Source organism: Hemitrygon akajei, chromosome 17, assembly GCF_048418815.1.
Source record: "Hemitrygon akajei chromosome 17, sHemAka1.3, whole genome shotgun sequence".
In the NCBI taxonomy this organism is placed as follows: Eukaryota; Metazoa; Chordata; class Chondrichthyes; order Myliobatiformes; family Dasyatidae; genus Hemitrygon; species Hemitrygon akajei.
The window spans coordinates 49,672,944-49,696,249 of record NC_133140.1 but is presented as its reverse complement, the minus strand read 5'-3'; the positions used below and the strand labels follow the sequence as shown (position 1 = coordinate 49,696,249).

Here is a 23,306-nt window from a genome sequence, read left to right as displayed (position 1 = left end):
GTTTTTCAATTCACTGTAGTAAAAATGCACCTGTATCTGGAAGGTCCAACTGCAGGTTAGTCATATCCTGGCAAAAACTACACCATGAAGACAAAAGGACACTACAAGCAACTCCGTGAAAAGGCTATTGAAAAGCACAAGTCAGGAGATAGATACAAGAACATTTCCAAGTCACTGAATATCCCTTGGAATACAGTTAAATCAATCATCAAGAAATGGAAAGAACATGGCACAGCTGTAAATCTGCCTAGATCAGGCCATTCTCAAAAACTGAGTAACCATGCAAGAAGGGGGCAAGTGAAGGAAACCACTGAGAGGCCTGTGACAAATCTGGAGGAATTACCAATTTCAGTGGCTGAGATGGCTTACAACAACTGTTAGCCAAGCGCTTCACCAGTCGCAGTTTTATGCAAACACAACAAAGAGAAGGCCGCTGTTGGAAAAAAAAGCTCACATGAAATCTCAGCTAGAGTTTGCCAGAAGGAATGTGGGACACTCTGAAGTCAGCTAGAAGGCTCTATGGTCTATGAAATCAAAATTGAGCTTTTTGACCATCAGACTAAATGCTATGATCGCACATAATCAAAAACACACCATGCCTACCGTGAAGCATGGTGGTGGGGGCATCATGCTGTGGGGATGCTTCACTGCAGCAGGCCCTGGAAGTCTTCTGAAGGTAGAGGGTAAAATGAATGCAGCAAAATACAGGGAAATCCTGGAGGAAAGCCTGATGTAGTCTGCAAGAGAACTGCAACTTAGATTTGTTTTCCAGCAAGGCAATGACCCCAAGCATAAAGCCAAAGCTACACAGGAATGGCTTAAAAACAATAAATTTAATGTCCTGGAGTGACCAAGTCAGTGTCCAAACGTCAATCCAATTGAGAATTTGTGTTCGACTTGAAAAGGGCTGTTCACTCACAATCCCCATGCAATCTGAGAAGTTTTGTAAATAATAATGGGAAAAATTGCAGAGTTCAATTGTGCAAAGCTGATAGAGACCTATCCACACAGACTCAAGGCTTAATTGCTGCCAAAGGTGCATCTAATAAATACACACTTGAAGGGAGTGAATACATATGAATCAATAATTTTGTGTTTTATACTTATAATTAATTTAGATCACTTTGCAGAGATCTGTTTTCACTGTGACATAGAAGAGTCTTTTTCTGTTGATCAGTGTCAAAAAAGCTAAATTAATTAAATTCACTGTGATTCAATGTTGTAAAACAATAAAACATGAAAACTTCCGGGGGGTGGGGGTGAATACTATTTATAAGCTCTGTGTATCAACTTATCTCTAAAAGCTTGTAAGAACGGGACAAGATAAAGTGGCTGAATAATTTCATTCTAAATGGTGCCATTTTTTTCTTCAATATTCTGTGATAATATTACTTTGGAAAAACAGAAATTAAAGAGTACAGCTATGAATTAGACCACAAGACAACATTAATTTTCTTCCAAATCTCAGAACAGTGTGCAGAAATGATAAATTGATCTCATTAACTTGAGATGTCAAAACACTTCTTTCTTTTTTGGGAGGATAGGTGGAAATATCAATGTAAATAATTAAATGAATCAATATTAAAATAAACTCTTAAATGAAGTAAACGCAGCACCAATGAGTGGGAATACACATATATAAATACAAATATCAATTTCAATTTTATAAATTTGTTATTCTACCTTCACAGATTTGCATTGTTTTATATTGAGATATAAACTTATCTTATGAAAATAATGCTTGTGATTCTTTTATTAGTCTCTTTCTAATACTGAAATTATATGATCCATCTGCTTGTCCTTTTGTCTTCCACAGAAATTTACAGTATTGTCTGTGTACTCACTCTTGTCCAGAATATTAAAATGTATTCTATGTCCCTACTCAAATTAGTTTATGGCAAATGGTGGCAAACCACCAATGATACAGAAAGATATAGACATTTAATCTGAATGGGTAGTGTCTGTTGATAAATACAGAGTAGGTGAACCGTTCTGGAAAACAAATATTATTCTAGATCTGGACTATACATACAAAGGAAAGCATCGTCCATCAACAGGGAACATCACTACCCACTTCCCACTCATGCCATTAGGAGGAACATACAGAAGTCTCAGGACTCACACCACCAGAGTCAGGAACAGTTATTAGCTCCCTACCATCAGGTTCCTGAAACAGAGGAGACAACAACACTCACCCTATCACTGAACTGTTTCAACATCCTGCTGTCTTTCAAGGACTCATCATCACACGTTCTCAATTTTTTTTGCTTATTTATTTATTATTATTGTTTCTTTTTCATTTGCAGTTTATTGTCTTTTACACATTGGGTTTTTGTCTGCTTTGGGTCATTATTTTATTAATTCTATTATGGATTTAATTCTATTATGGTTCTTGGACTTGCTGAGTATGCCCACAAGAAAACGAATCTCAATGTTATATATGGTGACATAGATGTACTTGAATAATAAATTTATTTTGAACCAAGCAGTGACAATATAAAGGAGGGTACTGATCTTGCTAGAACACAGTCATACCATTATGTAAGACATTTTAAAGGAAGATTAAAATCAAAAATCAGTGAAAATTTATCAGATTGAGGAATGCAAGGTTGTAATTATGTAGGAATTTTTCATAGATTCAGTGGAGGTTACAGTGGAACTAAGGGTTAATTATGGTGCACTTGCAAATGTTTCTGCTGATTGACGAACTAAAAGCAAGGCATTATTGTCTGATGATTACCAAAGGGGAAGCTGGAAAATAAAAACACGTAATTAAAATTTCAGTCAATTTTTAAACCACAGAGAGCTTTTTAAGCAGAAAATATAATTAAATTGGACTTGCATTAAGTTTTAAAATATATATATAAAAGAAGAAAATAGCAGGGAAGAGGCATTTGTTTAAGTAGCAGCTCAAAATTGTTAGTAGTCTTGAGGCTCAGAAAAGCTTCCTTCCCTGTTGTAATGTCTACTTTGTTTTATGTCATGTCCAGTGGTTGTTGTCCATCGTACCCGACGATGACAGGAAACCTGTGCAGATTTTAAAATGGAAAAGTCATTGCATTGGGCAGTTTCATTCTATCGACCTCAGAAGTCTGGGTCCAGCAGTACAAACAAGCACAAATTGGGTCTAGCTTGATTGCAATAGATGATAACAACTTCTGTACCTTGCCTTGCCCTTCATTGTCCATGGAGTGTTACGGTACCACCTTCCTGGCCTGTGCGCCGGAGCTGATTTTGCCTGCTAGGACAGGTATGTCCCCATCTCATTAGGGTATGAGGCTACCACCTGATTCCGAGTAACAATTATTTTATTCTCCTTTACACTTGTGTATTGGAAATGGAGGTATATGGGGTTTCCAGGGAGTAGTAGTACCATCGGTGAAGGGGTTGGGCATGTCCATTCTGGGGCAGCTCACTCACATTTGGTCCCTGCTAGACACTCAGCTCACCTGTGGCTCCATGTAGCTGTTTGCATGCGATAATGGCCACACCCCTGTACACCACTCCAACAGGCGGACTAAACAGGTGGAGGCTGGGTGGCAGCCTCAAACGCCGTTGAGATAGGGACATGCCTGTCCTAGCCTGTGAAGTCAGCTCCAGCAGACTTGCATTCCAAGAATGAAGTGCTTATCATATGAGGAGCAACTGATCACTCTAGGTCTTTATTCATTGGAATTTAGAAGAATGTGGGGGGAATCTCATTGAAGCATACCAAATGTTGAAAACAGTGGATATGGAGAGGTTGTTTCTTATTGACGGGAAGTCTAGGACCAGAAGGCACAGCCTCAGAATAGAGGAATATCCATTTAGAATGGAGGAGATGAGGAGGAATTTCTTTAGCCAGAGGGCAGTGACAGGTGGCTGTGGAGGCCAGGTGATCAGTTGTGTTTAAGGAGGAGGTTGAGAGGTTCTTGATCAGGCAGGGCGTGAAAGACTACGGGGATAAGGCACCAGAATGGGGTTGAAAGGAAATTGAATCAGCCATGACGAAATGATGGGGCAGATTCGATGAGCCAAATGACCTAATTCTGCCTCTATGTATTGTTTTATCCATTCAGCACAAAGTAACTAGATTCAATATTCATTCCAACATACTTGGTACTTTCATTGAATAATAGCTGGTTGCCTACTGGAATTAACATTCAAGGAAAATCTAAATTAACTACAAATCATTATAAAATAAACTCATTGGTTCCAAAAGAAAACTAATTGAGTACTTAACTAAAACTTTTTTTTTGAAATATGGATCTCTAACTAAATGAATAAAAAGGTAATTAATTGCACAATAAAAACATGAACTAAATGAAATGAATGTTGACAAAGTAAACTAGTCATATTTGGAAAATAAACACAGTAGAATGTAGTCTCATCTTTATTCAATTTTATCTCTCATTATGTTTATATTGACAGTATTAACTCAGTATTAATAGTTACATGGTTTCACCTGATTATCAAGAATCTTCCTTCATCCAATACAACGCAAGTTCCCAAATTCATCCACAGTACATATAAATATAGAATTGTTCAATGCTGATAATGGAAAAATAACCAACTGACAGGACCTATATCTAGCCATATTGATTAGGTGCTAAACTATTTCTTTGTTTAATACCAGCCCCCAACCAAAACTAAAAGCAAAAACAAAAATAGCAGGAATAAAGTTAAATAAAACCAGTGTTGAAAATAAACAGATCATAAATTAAGGAAGACACAATAGACTGTGGGTGCTGTAACAGGGAGCATAAAGCTGAAGGAACTCAACAAATCAAGTAGTCTTTGTGGAGGCATATGGGTAGTCAACGTCTTGAGTCAAGACCCAAAAGCAGGACTAATGTAGTGTCTTAACCATAAATATTACCCATCCCTCTGCCTTTATTAGTGCATTCTGACACACTGAGTTCCTCCAGCAGTGTTTCTTTTAAACTCTTAAGAAATTAATGAATGTGTACAAAGGAAGTATGGCTGTAAAATAAGCCCTTAGAGTTCACAAGCAGTTTTCATTTTTGGGATTTAAATGTTTTTAGCAATGGCATGTGAAAAGTTGAGTCTAACCAACTATAAACTTTACAAATTCAATTTTACACTACTAAATAAATTGTGACAAAATTGCAGTTTAAGAAAATGCCTTTCTAAATGACCTTAGATACATGTTAAATTAACTGGTTATAATTCAACACAAATACCTGTATTTCATCAAAAGGTTCATAGCTTAAAACATCATAAACCTGAGTATATATACCCATTACTGAGAAGACCCTTGGACTGCAGTATTATCAAGAATTACAACATTTTCTTATTTGCTTGCTGTTCTGTCATTTTACGTCTTCAAAGCGGCTGTACAACTTCTCTACAAATGTATTTCATATACAATGTTTTCTGTACACAATAAAATTAACAGTATACAATTCCAAAACTTCCTTTTCCATTTTTCTTAAAATGATTACCTACAATGGATGGGAATACTTCTTGTGATATTAAGTTATTCATCTCACTGTCTACGGTTTCATTTAATCTGCTTCTAGACTGTTCCCTCTTTGTTGCAGAAGTAGAAATTAATTCATTTGTTATTGCTTCATCACATTCAGTGACATCAGTGGGGTGCCAGACAACTATTTCTTCACATGCAGTAGGACTACACTCGTCAATTAATAAATCTGGTACATGCTGTGCTATGCCACAACCAGAATTTAATTCCAAGTTTTGTTCATTGAAATCATTTTGCAAGTTCTTCTTTACCTCCATGTCACCTACAGAACAGAAACACAAATAAACCTTCAGATTTATTTTGTTGCAAATACTATTTTTCCTAGTCAGGATAGCCCAATATCATTTTTATAAAGATAACTAATTTAATTGATTTTCCAAATGGTAGACAAGGATGCGTGAACTTCAATTCCTGACAACAAATACATTTTTTGAACTACATTGTTTGTAAGAAAAATGCTCTGTAAATAAGTTCAATAAATAAATACTGAAATCAACTTGGCACTAAGAAGGTGCTAAGTAAATTATGCCAAATATCAAACTTTTATTGACCAAGCTTTCAGAAAATATACCAGTGTAGAAAATTAATCTAAAGATTACTTGATAATTTGCAGTCTTTATAAACTTCGCCTTATGAAATCAATTCTTTCTATTGTTTTCCCCAATTCTGACTACATTCTGTATGCAAGAAATCTGACAAAGAATACAATCAGTTCACAAGCTTTCTTTTCCACTTACTTGTAAGCTGCTGTACAAAAAATGGTTTCATTTTTGTGAAGTTAATTGCAAATTTGGACATTGTAATGCCATAGTCTTCATGATTATGGATCAGATTATTCATCATTGTTATTTTTGGCATGTCATATAGTTGCTCCATGAAATTCTGCAATGAGTTCAAACAAGTTTCATTGGGATTCATATGATTTATACCACACTTACTACTCACAACCAGTTACATATTACACCTAATTATAGGATACTTTCCAGCACATGCTAAAACATTTTAAGAATAGAATGCACTATTCCTTCATTAAATTGAATTTTATATGCTCTGTTTTAGAGCCTGGAAATATAATCACATGTAAAAAAAAATGTAAGGCAAAGATGCTTTCAAAATTAATGAAATGAAGTTTCTAAATATCAAAAAATTACGATAAAGAGCAGTAAACTGTAGAAACTAAATCAATCAATATTTGGTGTGACCACTCTTTGCCTTTAAAACTGCATCAATTCTCTTGGGGACATTGTCTTGCAGTTTTATATGAAAATTGGTTGGTAGGTTGTTCCAAGCATCTTGAAGAATTTGCCACAGTTCGTCTGCAGACTTTGGCTGTTTCACTTGCTTCTATCTCTCCAGGTAGGTCCAGGCAACCTCGATAATGCTGAGATCAGGGCTCTGTAGAGGCCATTCCATCTGTTGCAGAACTCCTTGTTCCTCTTTTTGCTGAAGATAGTTCTTTATGACCTTGGCCATGTGTTTGGGGTCATAAGCTTGAGGCTGATCAGATGCCTCAATGACAGTATTGGGTGTTGGATAAGAATCTGTTTGTACTTCTCTGCATTAAGGATTCCATTATTTCTGACCAGATCGCCAACTCCATTTGTAGAAATGCAGCCCCAAATCTGCAAGGAACCTTTGCCATGTTTCAATGTTGGCTACAAGCACTGTTCCATATAGTACACTCCAGCTCTTCTACAGATAAACTGCCTCCTGTTTGAGCCAAAAAATAAAATTCTGATTTTGATTCATCAGTCCAGATTACTTGCTGCCATTGTTTAGCAACCCAGTCCTTGGTGTAGGTGAGCCTCTTGGAATGCCTTTTTGGCAGCAACTCCTCCATGAAGATACTTCTGATAAGACTTCTTAAAATTGTAAAGGGGTGTACTTGGGTTCCAGTGGTTTCTGTGAGTTCAGAATTGATAGGAGTGCTGAACTTCTTCCAATTTAGCAGGGCCATTAGTATGATGCATCTCTTGTCTTCGGCACTCCATATCCGTGGCCAGCTACTGTGTTTCTGGTGTTCAACCTTCCCATTTATTTGCACTTCTTCAGTAGAACTTCTACAGCACACCTTGAAACTCCTGTATGCCACAAATTTCTTCTTGGAAGAGACCTTGCCTATGCAGGATGACAGATTGTGTCTTGTTGCTAATCTCACTCTTGCCATGGTGTAAAAATTGATGATTTGAAAGTAAAACTGTTGCACCTAGCACACCATCATCTATTAGATTTGTTGTTCTTCACCCAGTTTGATTTCTTCTACACCCATTTCTGTTCCAGTTAATCAGTTTAGTTCATTCAGTTATGTCATTTGCATCCGGTTCAATCGCTGCTCTGCACTGAACTTCAGCTTGCTGCTCCGTGAGGTTTACTCATCTTTGCACCAAACTGTGGCTGTGGCCTGCAACTATCATAGTGTGGACTCACTTCTGTGAACTTCACTTCTGAATATCATTTGCTTACTTTTCCTGTTTGCATGTTTTTCTCTGCACATTGGATGTTTTATAGTCTTTCTTTTTTAAAAACGGGTTCTACTGAGTTTCTTCATTTTGTAGCTGGCTGTAAGGAAACAAATCTCAAGGTTGTATAAAGTGTACTTACTTAGATCATAAATGTACTTTGAGCTTTGATCATTAACATCCTGTTTGCTAACTTTGTTTAATCATGCACAGGGCTATATACCTAAAAATAATCAAGTTTTTACTTGAAAAGTGGCCTGTTACTTCATGTTATTTTCTTTAACAAAATACAAAAATTTCTCTTAACACCTAATTTTTTGAAAATGAATGTTTTGGAAATCTAAAATGTCCTCTTCTGTACTGACACACTAAAGCAGAAGACAAAGAAAAAAAATCAACATCTAAAACAAAACAGAATATAGTATGCCTAAGGCTTTTACACCAAACTGTATTTAACAAAAATGCAAACTTTTCATCACTAATTGTTTGAACATACTGTACAAGCTGGAGTTGGATTGTTTTATTATTGTCACATGTACCAAGTTTATAGGGGAAAGCATACTGCTCATACAGTGCTTTGAGGCAGGACAAGGTAAAACTATAACAGAATACAGAATAGTGTATCTACTGTAAAATCATTAACTGAGAACACTACACCTAATATTGGCACTTTATCATATGTAACTTCAGCATCTTTTAAATTGTTATCATTCTTTTCTTCTTAAGCCCATCGCCCCTACTGGGGCATAGGCCACCGACAGTTCTGTCCTGGGCCAGTCTTTCAAATTGTCCCCAGCTGTAGTCCATTTTCAAAGATTTCTCCTTTTCCAGGGATGAGGTCTTTGGAGCTTCTGCTGGCATTTCTTTAGCACTGGATTTTTAGGGGATGGAGTTGTTAACCTCTTACCCAACCCTCCTCCTTTCACAGCAGGGTTTGGGACAATCCATGGCAGAGGTATTGCTTTATTTCTTTCTTTCTTTTTTAAAATAAATTCTGCCTCATTATGCACAAAACCATTTCTATTTATTTTTACTTCTATATCTAAATCCTATAAAGATCCCTTATTATTTATTCCCCCTCTACCATTAACAAGCTGTTGTAAGTATAGCTTTTAGCCAAATATCTGGTCAATCTTGTTGTCTTATATTCCTTCTTAAATCTCTTATCTGTTCCTATTTTGTGAATGAATTGTTTCTTTATATTTATGTTGGTATATAAATACAAGTTTCTGATGTTGTACTACTTACATCCCCAACTATCACTGAACTTACCTTAACAAGTATTCCCTCCTTGCAGTGATGTATATCATTACCAAACAGCTCACATGTACTGCTAGGATAAATTTCAATGCCTGCTCCCTGTTGAAAATGCAAACATTGGTAATTTTTCTAAGGATATCCTATATAAATTACTATTTTAAATGCTTTCATTGATTCCCCCAAGGCAGTGCCAAAACCCTCCAAGACTGAGTGCATTGACACACATTTATGTACAATATATTGCAATGCAATTGTCTTTTTTTAAACTTCAATAACAGATTTTGAATTTTTTTCTTAAAAATATAAGGCATGTGTTATGGAAATAAAGTTCAAGACTTGTTGGTATGAAAAATGCTCTATAAACAAGTTAAATATATAAGTATGAAAATCAACTTGGCACTGAAAAAGTGCTCAGTAAATTATGCCAAAAATCAAACTTATTTACCAAGCATTCAGAAAATATACCAGTGTAGAAAATTAATCTAAAAATTAATTGGTAATTCACAGTCTTTATAAATTTCACCTTATGTATTGTACATAAATGTGTGTCAATGCACCTAACCTTGGAGACTTTTTAGAAAAAAAAGACAATAGAAGTTTCCTAATCTATTAGTCTTTTGTTCTTTAACCATTGGAATTAAAAGTAGTAGCAGATACATAATGTTAACTAATCCTATAAAATCTCACTCTTTCCTCAAAGTAGAATTCTTTTTATAAAAAATGTTAATGCAATTTTAAGACCATGGAAGTCCTTTTCACGAATTTAAAATTAACCTCTTCACTTCCATTTTCTTTTAGAATGTGGGTAAATTGGTTTATTTTAGTTTAAAAAATGATACAGTAACTATGTGAAAATCTTGTGAAAAGACAAAGTATGCAATATTACTTCAGCAAAATTCAATTAAATTACTTAATAGAAAGCAAAGTATGAACAGTTTGCAGTTTAAAAATAAAATCTTCTCAAACCAGTATTTCCTAAGTCATAATCAATAATAAATGTTAGCATAAATTAAATCTCGTTGGAATATATTTCATTAATGGCGAGTTAAGTTTCTAATTTCATCCAGTTAACAATCTCAGAAAAATACATTTTGAATCAGTCATTGCACCAATGGCTTAACTTTTTGCATAGCATCTGCAAAATGAAATGGGGCAAATCAATATTTCACAAACCACTATCTCTAACAAGGAGAACTTTGAGTAGGAGATAGGAACAAAATCACCTGCTCTCCTCTTTCCATATCACACATATCCCAACTTAGAAATTTGTCAATATTTCTAAATCATCATTGCATTAAATTGCTCGAGCAACCTATATGAACTTCCCAGACAAAATGCAGCAGTTTATGGTAGAAGTTAACTTTCATCTGTTCAAGAACAACAACAGTGAATGAAAAAGCCCATCATTAAAACAACTGAATAAATTTTTAAGAGGCAAAAAACATTTTCAAAGCTTTTGTTTTGTCACAGGACAAAGTGCCAAACTGACAGAAGGAAGGAAGGAAGTCCTATTTATGATATTTTCAAAAAATTGTGATATTCTGTTTTAACCCACCATTAGTTACATATAATGGATAGAAGTCTAATTGATTGAGATTTTTTTAAAAAACACAAAAGGCAGCTTAATAATGCTTGATAAATATTGCTAAACTGATTTTTAATTATAAATTTAGTGGCACAGTATTTGCAAAGTAAAAATAACAATTCAAATAGATTTCCTTAACTTTTTAGTGCATTTAGCTTAAGTACACTAAAACTCTGCCAATTTAGGATTTTGCAGGTGCCAAACTGGTAAGTTTTCTACAGCATTGGACAGTACTTAAATTAATTTAAACATTTTTAATTTACTTTTTTAAACTATTACATAGTGGTATAATAAATGCTCCAGTTAATCAGGTGATTTAAAGGAGTGCAGAAACAGTGTCCAAGTTTATTTAAAGAAAGAGCAAGAAACAGTGCTGGTGTATTAAAAAGGAGTGCACGAAACAGAGCCAGAGGACAAGGGAGCTGGATTAAAAATAACAGAATTACTGGAGTTTTACTCCAACACTGAATTTACAAAACTATTAATTTAACAATTAGTGAGCAATTTAAGGAGTTAACTAATTAAGGAATGCTTTTGGAGTGATCTACACTTCTAGAAATATATGGTTAAATCAATTATGGAATGCTCCTGCAAATCACTGAAGAAAATACTGTAGAAAAATCTCTCTGCATCTGTAATAAGAAACGCTAAAGGACAAAAATCTTTTGTCAGAACTGAAATCTTTTCAGGCTGAAATGTTTCACTTCCCACACGTGCTGTGTGACACTGTGCAAGTTCCCAGCTTTGTCTGTTCTTATAAGACCATAAAATATAGGAGCAGAATTAAGCCACTTGGCCCATTGAGTCTGCTTCACCATTTCATCACGGCTGATCCAATTTTCCTCTCAGCCCCAATCACTTGCATTCTCCCCATATCCCTTCGTGCCTTGACCAATCAAGAATCTATCAACCAGTCCCTTAAATATACATAAAGACTTGGCCTCCATAGCTGCCTATGGAAAAGATTGACAGATTCACCACTCTCTGGCTAAAGAAATTCTTCATCTCCTTTCTAAAAGGACACTCCTCTATTCTGAGGCTGTGTCCTCTGGTCTTAGACTCTCCCACCACTGAAAACATCCTCTCCACATCCACTCTATCAAGGTATTTCACCATTAGATAGGCTTCAATGAGGTCACCTCTCATTCTTCTGAATTCTAGTGAATACAGGCCCAGAGGCATCAAACACTCTTCATATGACAAACCATTCAATCCTGGAATCATTTTTTATGAACCTCCTTCGAACCCTCTCCAGTTATAACAGTTATTCATATCTTGCTTCCTTGGTTTAGATACTGTTACTTTATATGAAAAAAATATCACAAAAATCTATAATTGCTCATTTCACAAAGCCACTACACACTTTGAGCCTGCTTTATAAAATATTTAACATTTAAATCCGTATTTTTGTAAAGATATACAGAGGAAATTAACACTTATGCTTGCCAATATAATTCTAAGACTAAAAGAGCATGCATGACCAGAGGGAAAGAAAAGCAACTCAGGTTAATCTACATTACTCTCAACATCTAAGCGACATGAATCTTACCTCAACACAGAATATGGTGTTGAATACACTAAAAAAAAACCTTGAATACCTTTGTAAAATGCATTTCCAGATCATTAAATTGCCATAAAACTGATATTTTTGTTGAATTTAGACCTCGATAATTACAAAAAAATTGCAAGAGTATTATTGATCCCATTGATCAAAATTAAAATGCAACTTTATGTTTTAATCAAAATCTCCTATGGTATCACACTTTGCTAAAATCCAAATGTGGAGGGATGATGACACTTTTCAACTAGTTACAGTTCTGAATATATCATTAGGCTATACCTTTGCTCCATATAGGTCACAATTCTTCATGTGCAGTTCTGCTCCTGTTTTCAGCACAACCCCTGTACAGTCACATTGTAAAACACAGCCCTCGAGAATAGTCTGGCCTTTGCGGACACCTATATAATTAAAATAAAATACTTTGCTAAGGTCACTGAATATTAGTCTAAAGCTTTCAAAAGTTCAAAATAAAAACACCTGTATACTTCATATTGATAGAATAATCAGGTTTTAAGTATTATTTAGGGAATTATGGTCAAAATTATCAGCAGATAATGCATTGAGAAAGGTTAAACAAACAGAAAAGACTGCATTGCAATTTGTTTCTCAACAATAAATTTCAATGCTTTTTTGGTGCAGTAAGTGCAGAATTCCTTTCAATTTTGTCTTACACAGAGTAATAAAATTTTAAAGGAATAAGAAATTCTGAATGCTATGCCCAATTGAAAGAGTAGTTTAGTTTAGTGCCTATCCCAGTATTTTTATATCAATACTCAATATCTATATCAATACCGTATTTCAATACTCTGCCATTAACATTTTCAGGAAAGAAATAATTAACCAAAATCTATAAATGAAATCTGCATAACTAATAAACAACCTTTTACTTTCTTCACAGACCGGTTTTAGACTGCAAAAATGATAATTGCACAACTAACCAGAGACAAAATTTCAGAGCAGAGCACAATAACTTTTTTGGCCTATTTTGTATCCCCGTATATTACATATTCTGCCTTTAGAATAAAACAGCCATAGATCATTTGTATTGCATCATTAGATAAAGATCTCAACATACTGTTATTATTTGAACCATCTACTATTACATTTTATATGTTTTACACACTAGTCATTAATGTGGTAATTTAATGCAAGATTAATTCAAATTCCAAAATATTAACAGAAGTTGTGACTCATTGTATTATTCATGAAAAGCAACAGAAGTCACATAACATGGTCATGTACTGTCAGCTGATTGAGATCTGGTTCAAAAGCTACACTTTAATTGGCCTGAAACTTCAGATTAAATGTTAGCAAATCCCCATATAACAATCAGTGTGTATTATCACTGTGCAAAACCAGGAAAGTGTGCAGGTAAACAAGTAAAAGGCATTCCGTGTACAGAAACAAATGGGGAATTTGCATGTCCTAATTAAAGATGATCAACTATTCAAAGTACAGGAATGAGGAATAAAATTCAGACCTTAATATTATAAATAATTTGTAACCTCAGTTTATCTCTATCCCACTCTTCCATTTTCCCTTCCCAATGTACTTTTGGTCTTTTATAATTTGTTACCTAGATAATTTCTGCATTTTATAGTTGCATCTTCATATTACTCTACAAATCTTGAAATCAAAGAACATTTCATTATACCATTGACTTTACTTGAACTTGACATGATAGCCGTATTATTTTTACCAAGCATCACACCTTCCATTTCTTATTTTAAATTGAAAACTTTAAAAGCATTTGTTTCTGTTACCAGTTTCGGATATGGCCTAAGTGCGGAGTGAGAGACACTGAAGCAGGTCGATAGTTCACAGACTTCAATTCAAACAGTGTTAAAGGGAAAATAAAACAAACACTAGGCCAAACAGGGCTGTTAACTAAAACTCTCAAATGGAAGACAAAGCCAACACTGCGGCTGAAAAGAACAACTAAACATTAAACGAATACCGCTAGTCTTCAGAGTCAGCCGACTCGAAAATCTAATTTCTCAGGGAAGGCCGAATGCAAACAGGAAGCAAAACGTTGCTATGCTCTGTTCAAGTCTCAACAAGCACAATGCCAATAAGAATGGAGGTAAATACTATCACGATTAAACAATAATTAGCTGACACCTGCAAATTCTCAAGCGCAATTGCCGTATCTACTGCACTGCCGAATCCATAGTTGTGACAATTCCACAAATGTCAAGTAAATCATAGTCATAGTTTTCTTGCATCCAATTCAGAGGGGAAAATAATTTTTTTTAAATAAAAGCTGATCATTTGACAAATAATTATAACATCCTATAAACTTTTCCAAATGTCAAATTATGTCGGGCCATTGGGCCACAGGAGAAGCCAGACAGGGTTCAGAAGAACTAACCTGGGTGGAGGCTATGCTGCCTCTGCTTGCTACTCAGAGGCACTGGAGCGAGTGACTTGAATTTGGAACTAAGGCAGCATGCAGTGAAACCGAGGGGCTGCTTTGGACATTTCCTTTGTGCTTGCAATCACGTGTTGAACTTTGATTGCCACAGACTGCTTCCCTTGTTTGGTGTGAGACAGGCGGCGAGGCAGCAGTGTTGCTTTGGTTGTAGCTGGGACTAGGCCTCACTCCTCGGGCTTGTGTTGTAGAGCGAGGTCCGGTCTGTTAGGAGTGGCCTTTCCATCAATGTTTCCCTCCAGTGGTGGATCAGTGGAATTACAGGCTAGACTGCCGGGAACCATCAATTTGCGGGACTTGTCGCTCAGGAACTTGGTCTAAAATATGTTTTCTTAAGTGACTATGTTCTTTTTGTTCCCTTCTCATTATTTTGAATGCACATGTATGTTTTTGCACCTGGTCCCAGAGGAATGCTGTCTCATTCGGATGTCTGCATGTATGGCTTGAATGACAATTAAACTTGATTTGATTCTATACATTATACAACCTTGACATTCATCTCTTAACTATCCACTTTTTCTCTCTCTCTCTCTCTCTCTATATATATATATATATATAGAGAGAGAGAGAGAGAGAGAAACCTTAAGTATTTCAGTTTTAATTTCTGATTTTGTGAATTAACAGCAAGTTAGTATTAGTTAGCAACAATGATTAATAATCCAATTGCCTTAACTGTGCTAAAAACATATTTTTCAAAAAGATGAGACTAGAACTAATGCTACCCAACTAAGTGACAGCTAACAAGTTTCTATTGTATGTTTAGGAGAAAATAACTACCGTAATTTATTAACTCAAAAAAGTCTATCATAGCCAAGTCAGATCAAGAATAAATGTTTTTAAAAATACTGCAGTTATTGCAATCTGAAATAAAAACCAAAAATGCAAGAAATACTCAGAAGAGATAGCAATTGTTGAAAGTAAAACATGATTAATACTTTGGGTCATGTGGAAGGCTGTTTGATTGTTGTGACTAACCCCATTCTTCATCATTGCTGCACTTCTGACATCAAGTATGCTAATAGGGAAGATAAATAATTTGTTCCTAGTTCACATTGGTTAGGGAGGTAGTGAGTACCAATGGTTATTTAAGAACATATTTAGATGAACTAGTGCTCAAAATAAAACAGAGTACAGGCTGCCTCCAGGTTACACATTGGTTCCTTTCCTGAGAACTGCACATAAATTGACCTTTTAACAACTTCTCACTCAATGTCAGCAAAACCAACGAGCTGATTATTGACTTTAGGGGGAGGAAACCAGAGGTACGTGAACCGGTTCTCATTGGGGGATCAGATGTCAAAAGTGTTAGCCACTTTAAATTCCTCAATGTTATCATTTCAGAGGGCCTATCCTATGCCCAGCACACAAGTGCAATTACAAGGAAAGCAGCACCTCTACTTCCTTAGTCGTTTGCAAAGATTCAGCATGACATCTAAAATGTTGACAAACTTCCATAGATGTATGGTGGAGAGTATATTGACTGGTTGCATCACAGCTTACTATGGAAACACCAATACTGTACCCTTGAACAGAAAATCCTACAAAATTAGTGGATACAACCCAGTCCATTACGGGTAAAGCCACCCCCACCACTGAGCATGTCTACATTGAGTACTGTCACAGGAAAGCAGCATCTATCTTCAGGAACCCCCACCATCCAGGTCATCCTCTTCTCTCACTGCTGCCGTCAGGAAGGTGGTACAGGAGTCTCAGGGCTCACACCGCCAGGTTTAGGAACAATTATCACCCCTCAAACATCAGGCTCTTGAACCAGTAGGGAAAACTTCACTCGCCATATCACTGGAACTGTTGCCACAACCTATGGACTCACTTGCAAGGACTCCTCGTCTCATGTTCTGGATATTTATTGCTTATTTATTATTTCTTTTGCATTTGCAGGTTGTTGTCTGTTGCACGGTGTTTGTTTGGCACTCCTGTGGGGTGAGGCCTTTCATTGATTCTATTAGGGTTCTTCGATTTACTGATAATGCCCGCAAGAAAATGAATCACAGGGTTGTATATAGTGACATATATGTACTTCGAAAATAAATTTACTTTGAACTTTCCATAAACGAGTAAGAAACAATTTTCCCCATATACACTGCATACACTTCATATCATTTCACCAAATATCTCTACATTTACCTTTATACTATTCATAATTAAACTAATGGAATACATACTTGGAGATACAGCACAGAGAAAACCCTTCCAGCTCTCTGAGATGTGCTGCCCCAGTAAACCCAAATTCAAACTTAGCCTAATCACAAGAAAATTTACAACTACTAATTAAACTACCAAATGGTATGGTTTTGGACTGTTGGAGGAAACCAGAAACCTGGGAAAACCCCACACGTTCAACTGGGACGACATACAGACTCCTTACAGTTGCCAACAGAATTGAACGCTGATGCCCCGAGCTGTGATAGTGTCATACTAACTGCTACTGTAGCGCCATACTGTACAGAATTAATACTATGTGAGGCCCTCAGGGTCAACCATGAATAGTGCATCCTAGCTAGCTACATGATACTCATGCCAGTATGCAAGCCAGGGCAGTACAATATGAAGAGAAAGCTGTTGCCCATGTAACAGGCTCCCCCTCTCCATGTAGCTGATGAAGCCAAAGGAATGGCAGAGACCGATACAGCTTGGCACCAATGGCATTGCAGGAATTGCCAATCAACGTTGAACTTAATGTAGGAATGCCTTAGGGACTCCAGCTCCAGATTATTCCTCAGGGTTTACTCCCGAACCCCTCCCCATGAGTGGGTATTGCTGCAAGGCAGAGGTTTGAGATCAGAGTTTTCCTTCTCCTAGATGAGCTACCAACCATGGCTGATGAGCCCATCTGCCTGAAGCGACTGGTTTTAAGGCACCATAACCCACTTTTGCCCATTTTACTGTCAGTGGAAACTATTCCACCAAGCTTAGTAACTAAACCACATGTGAAGGCCAAGAGCTGGACTTTATTGTCAAAGGCTATTTGAGATACATCATTGGGAGTATTTAATAAGTAATTGGATGTTATCCCCACTATGTTACTTGACTGTGACAACCTTAAGGAACCAATGAAACGCTAATATTGCTTGTTGGACATCGTTAAAATTTTACTGAGAATTTACATAAGGTCTATCTTCCAGTTATCAAGCTATCTTTAACCCAAGGAGCCTCTGTTCAGTGATAACGATGCAAGTATGAAGATGTTGAAGACACGAGAGTAACCAATACAACTATCATGAAGCAAATTAAAGTATTAATAACAAATAAAGCTCAACCGAGCAGAATTGAAATATGTGACTCCTAATAATTATTTTATATAAAAATATAGGCCCCATATTCTTCTACCCTTTTAAACAGAATGCATAATACTATACTTACATAAAATACCCTCTGTAGCATCATACTGAATCAATTTCAAATTGGATATTTTTACGCAAGTGGCTGTGCAATCAATAAAGGTGTCTCCTTTGCCTTCTTTCACTAGAACAATGTCATCAGGAAGTCCATACCCTAGAGATTGGGAAAAAAAAATCTAATCAGTAAAACTCCAAGACCTGGGCCTCAATAGTCCCTTGTGCAATTGGATCGTGGATTTTCTCACTTGTTGACCCCAGTCAGTCCCGATTGGCAACAACATCTCCTCCACAATCTCCATTAGCCCCTGTTGTACTCACTTTACACCATTGACTGTGTGGTTAAGTACAGCTCCAAAATCATATACAAGTTTGCCGATGACACCACCTTTGTGGGCTGTATCAAATGGTGGTGATGAATCAGCATACAGGAGGGAGACTGAAGAATTTTGGTATGGACCCCAGATTCTGAGAGCTTTCTATAGGGGCATGATTGAGAGCATCCTGACTGGCTGCATCACTGCCTGGTATGGGAACTGTACTTCCCTCAATCACAAGACTCTGCAGAGAGTGCTATGGACAGCCCAGCACATCTGTAGATGTGAACTTCCCACTATTCAGGACATTTACAAAAACAGGTGTATAGAAAGGGCCCACGGGATCATTGGAGACCCAAATCACCCCAACCACAAACTGTTCCAGCTGCTACCATCCGGGAAACTGTACTGCCAGGACCAACAGGCTCTGGGACAGCTTCTTCCACCAGGCTATCAGACTGCTTAATTCATGCTGACACAACAGTATTTCCATATTATATTGACTATCCTGTTGTACATAATATTTATTTAAATTACTATAATTACACATTTGAATAGAGACATAACATAAAGATTTTTACTCCTCATGTATATGAAGAATTAACTAATAAAGTCAATTCAATTCAATTTGGCTGTGTGGTATAATAACAACAACTCCTCACTCAATGTCAATAAGTCCAAGGAGCTGATTGTAGACTTCAAGGGAGGGAAACCAGAGGTCTATGAACCAGTAATTATCAGAAGATCAGAGCTGGAGAGGGTGAGTAACTTTAAATTCCTGGACGTCACCATCTCAGAAGACTTGTCCTGGACCCATCATATAATTGTAAAGAAAGCGTGACAGTTCATCTGTGTCCTCAGAAGTCTATGGAGATTTGGCATGTCATCATAAACCTTAGCAAACTTCCATAGACATGTGGTGGAAAGTGAGCTGACTGGCTGCATTAACGGCCTGGTATGGGGACACCAATGCCTTTGAGTGGCAATTCCTACAAAAGGTAGCAGGTTTGGCCCAGTACATCACGGGTAAAACCCTTCCAACCATTGAACACATCTACGTGAAACATTGCCGTAGGAAAACAACATTCATTATCCAAGATTCTCACCACCGCGGACATGCCCTTTTCTTGCTGCTGCCATCAGGCAGAAGGTACAGGAGCCTCAGAACTCTCATCACCAGGTTCAAGACAGTTACTACCTCTCAATCATTAAGCTCTTGAACAAAAAGGGATAACTACCCTCGCTTAAGGACTCCTTTATCTTATTAGTTCATGCTCATTATTTTTTGCTATTCATTTATATCTGTATTTGCAGTTTGTTGTCCATTGATCCTGTTTACAGTTACTGTTGTATAGATTTACTAAGTATGCACACAGAAATTGAATCTCAGGGTTGCATGTACTCTGATAATAAATTTTACTTTGAACTTTGAAAATATTTTCAAATTTAGTGGAATAAAGTTAATGTATTTGTAAAATAGAAACAGTTCTTAAAAGACAAGATATCACAACATTCGTGATGTAGCATCACTTTGTGGAGTAGCAAAGTGTTGTTGAAAATATTAGATGTTTCCAGTTTGTGCTATTCTGCTCTCTACAATTTATGAGCTACCATTCAGCTTGCTTGCTTGCTGAACTACCGTACTTGGTCTCCAAGCTGAACAAATTCTCAGGATTTTAATTTTTTTTTCCTTCTTTACCCAACTAAATTCCTCTCTCCCTATCCGGGTACTCCTTCCAAAAACAGACAATTCCGAGTGAAGCTTGAGACAGAATTAGATGCAGATAGCTGTGGCCTCATTTGCATGCAATTACATCCTATAAGAATAGACCTAACAACATAAATTGCAGGGATGTTCAAATCTTGATTAGCTCAATGGCATTATTACATGCTTTGAAAGGGAAAATAACAGTACACTTGTCCACAGCCAGATCTTACTGAATGGCAGAACAGTCTCTATAAGCCTAATGCCCTACTCTGGCTCACATTTTTAATGTTCTTCTGTTCTTGTGAATCTTCACAGCATCCAGTGATCCTGTGATCTCTGTCTGAGAGGCCAATGTCAGAGCATCCTTCAAAAGCATGAATTTTACTCAGCTTTGGAGTACCTAGACAACAGCAAAGCATATGTCAGGCTGCTGCTTATCGATCACAGCTTGGTGTTCAATACCATTATTCCCTCAGAATTAAACACCAAACTTTTAAACCTGGGCCTTTGTACCTCCCTCTGGAATTGGATTTTCAAATTTCCACATCGAGAGATCACAGCAAGTACAAATCATTGATAGCATCTCCTCTTCATTGACAATCAACACAGGTATGCCTCAAGGATGCATGCTTAGCTTGTTCCTTGATTCATTCTACACTTGTGAATATGGTTAAGCACAGTTGAAATGCTATCTATAAATTCATAGACAACAACTCCGTTGTGGTAAAATCCCAGATGGTGACAAAAAAGCCTACAGGAATGAGACAGATCAGCTGATTGAGTTGTGTCATATCAATAACATCAACAAGATGAAGGAATTAATTGTAGACATCAGGAAGATGAAGTAAGGAGAACACAAATCAGTCCTCAGTGGTGTAAAGTGTGAACAGCTTCAAGTTCTTGGGTGTGAACATCTCAATCTGTCCTGGATCCAACACATTTATGCAAATATAAAGGTGGCACTCTAGTGGCTCCACTTTGTTAGTTTGAAAAGATTTGGTAACGTCACCAAAGACTGTTGCTACTTCTATAGATGAACAGTGGAGAGCATTCTGACTGATTGCATCACAGCCCTGCATGGAGGCTCCAATGCACATGATGACAAGAGGCTGTAGACTCAGCCAGCCAAATCATGGGCACAACCCACCCCACAAGGACATCTTTAAGAGGAGCATCCATCGTTAAGAACCCTCACCTTTCAGAACATCATCTAAGCACACTACTACCATCAAGGAGGGGTACAGAAGCCTCAACACCCACACTCAACAACCAAGGAACAGCTTCTTCCCCTGTCATCAGCTTTCTAATGGTCCATAAATACTAAATCATTATTCAACTTGCTTTGCACTATTTTGCAAGTTATGAAAAATTGATGTCTTTGTACTGTACTGCTGCCACAAAACAAACAAGTGTCATCCAAGATGGTGATAATAAACCTGATTCTGAAATCTGTTCTCCTTCAACTCTAGCTTTCCAATCACCTCAAAGTTTAATTATTTCTGTACTCCTTGATCCCTCCTGTTAGATCCAACTGTTTAACTCTTAAATTAGACTGTTGAATTGATATTTTCTTTACAGTTCAACAATTCATTATCTGCTTGTATTTTATATAATTACTTACATACAACTAATCGTTTACTATTCTTCTTAGTGGCTATCATACGTATAAGCAAGTTTAATATGCCTCTCGTGGTTATACAAAGTATAATTCTGTAAAGCTCTGGAAGCTTCTTTGTACTACATTATTTGAATGATGACTTTCTTATTGGTTAACTCTTACCTATAAATTTGAATGGAATGTTTTCTTAATTATGGGTATAAAATAACTAAACACAAAGTAGCACCATATTAATCTTAGTTCCTTTGTCTCGCTTTGCTTAGTTGACCTCAATTACTATCCATTCAACTTTCCTTTGTTATGTCAACTCTTATCATGAAGCAACAAGTTTTGTGCCTCTTTCCTGACTTCTGAAAGAATCTTGGATCAAAAACATCAGAACCCAACAATCCCTTTCCTCAAACACATGAATAAGACCTGTTGTGTATAAAAATATATTTCCTCTGGTGCTTACCTTCCACTTGAATGGAATCAGCAATTCTGAAATAGCCATTTACACTGTAACGGCCAGGACAGATGATAACAACATCTCCTTCATAACAGCCATTTATTGCTGCAAGTGGATCACTATGAAACTAACAAAGGGAAAACAGCTTTCAAAACAAATTTCACAAATAAAACATTTCCTATACCACCAATCTTTAGGCACTCTTCAATTTGGAAGTATCATGATAGTGCAGTTCTTCGTTTCTATCAAATTTATTTATACTAATCCCAAGCAATATTCATACTTTCTTATAGGCCCCAGGGGGTAATTGTTATTCCCCTCTGTGGCACATCAGTCGGCAACCTTGCCATTTCCTTAACATTTTGTCTGTTTTTTGTGAAAAACAAGGTCAAGTTGCCAGTTCGACACTCAACCCAGCATGGATGGACAGAGAGCAAGGAGCCGGCCGGAGTGCAGTGCTGATGCCCCTACACCACCAGCCAGTCCAAGCCGTTATACATTTGTTTAATGATTAGAAAAGCCACAAGTGAAAGAAGCATCACTCTACCAAAAAGCTGCTTGTTGCATTAAAGGCTGCTGGGAAATACCAAAAGATCCACAATGAGTTGCCAACATTAAGCCCCAATTCTAACTGGCATCTTTAGAATGTACCAGTCATCAAATGCAAACACGAGGAAATCTGCAGATGCTGGAAATTCAAGCAACACACACAAAATGCTGGTGGAACGCAGCAGGCCGGGCAGCATCTCTAGGAAGAAGTACAGTCGACGTTTCAGGTCGAGTCCCTTCGTCAGGACTAACAGAAAAAAGAGATAGTAAGAGATTTGAAAGTGGCGGGGGGGGGGGGGGGGGGGGAGAGACCTGAAATGAAAGGAGAAGACAGGAGGGGCAGGGATGAAGCTAAGAGCTGGGAAGTTGATTGGCAAAAGGGATACAAGGCTGGAGAAGGGGGAGATCAAATATACTGTAAAGAGAAAGTACACAGTTAACAGCAGGGCCTTAACAGTACTGATCTACAAAGGGATCTTGGGGCCCAAGTCCACAACTTCCTACTAACAAGTGGCTATGCAAGTTAATG

The 23,306-nt window shown here is 36.9% G+C and overlaps 1 protein-coding gene across 1 annotated transcript in view; it reads right to left on the bottom strand.

The window, feature by feature from the left end:
- Window positions 1-4,362: 4,362 nt before the first annotated feature.
- Window positions 4,363-23,306, bottom strand: part of shcbp1 (SHC SH2-domain binding protein 1) — a 30,870-nt gene continuing 11,926 nt past the window's right edge. Inside the window, exons 8-13 of the mRNA XM_073070087.1 lie at window positions 22,235-22,355; window positions 18,163-18,294; window positions 12,630-12,748; window positions 9,217-9,303; window positions 6,223-6,367; window positions 4,363-5,747 (exon numbers count right to left, since the gene is read on the bottom strand). Coding sequence (XP_072926188.1) covers window positions 5,392-5,747; window positions 6,223-6,367; window positions 9,217-9,303; window positions 12,630-12,748; window positions 18,163-18,294; window positions 22,235-22,355 — 960 coding nt within the window. The 3' untranslated portion in view covers window positions 4,363-5,391. The remainder of the gene's footprint in view (window positions 5,748-6,222; window positions 6,368-9,216; window positions 9,304-12,629; window positions 12,749-18,162; window positions 18,295-22,234; window positions 22,356-23,306) is intronic.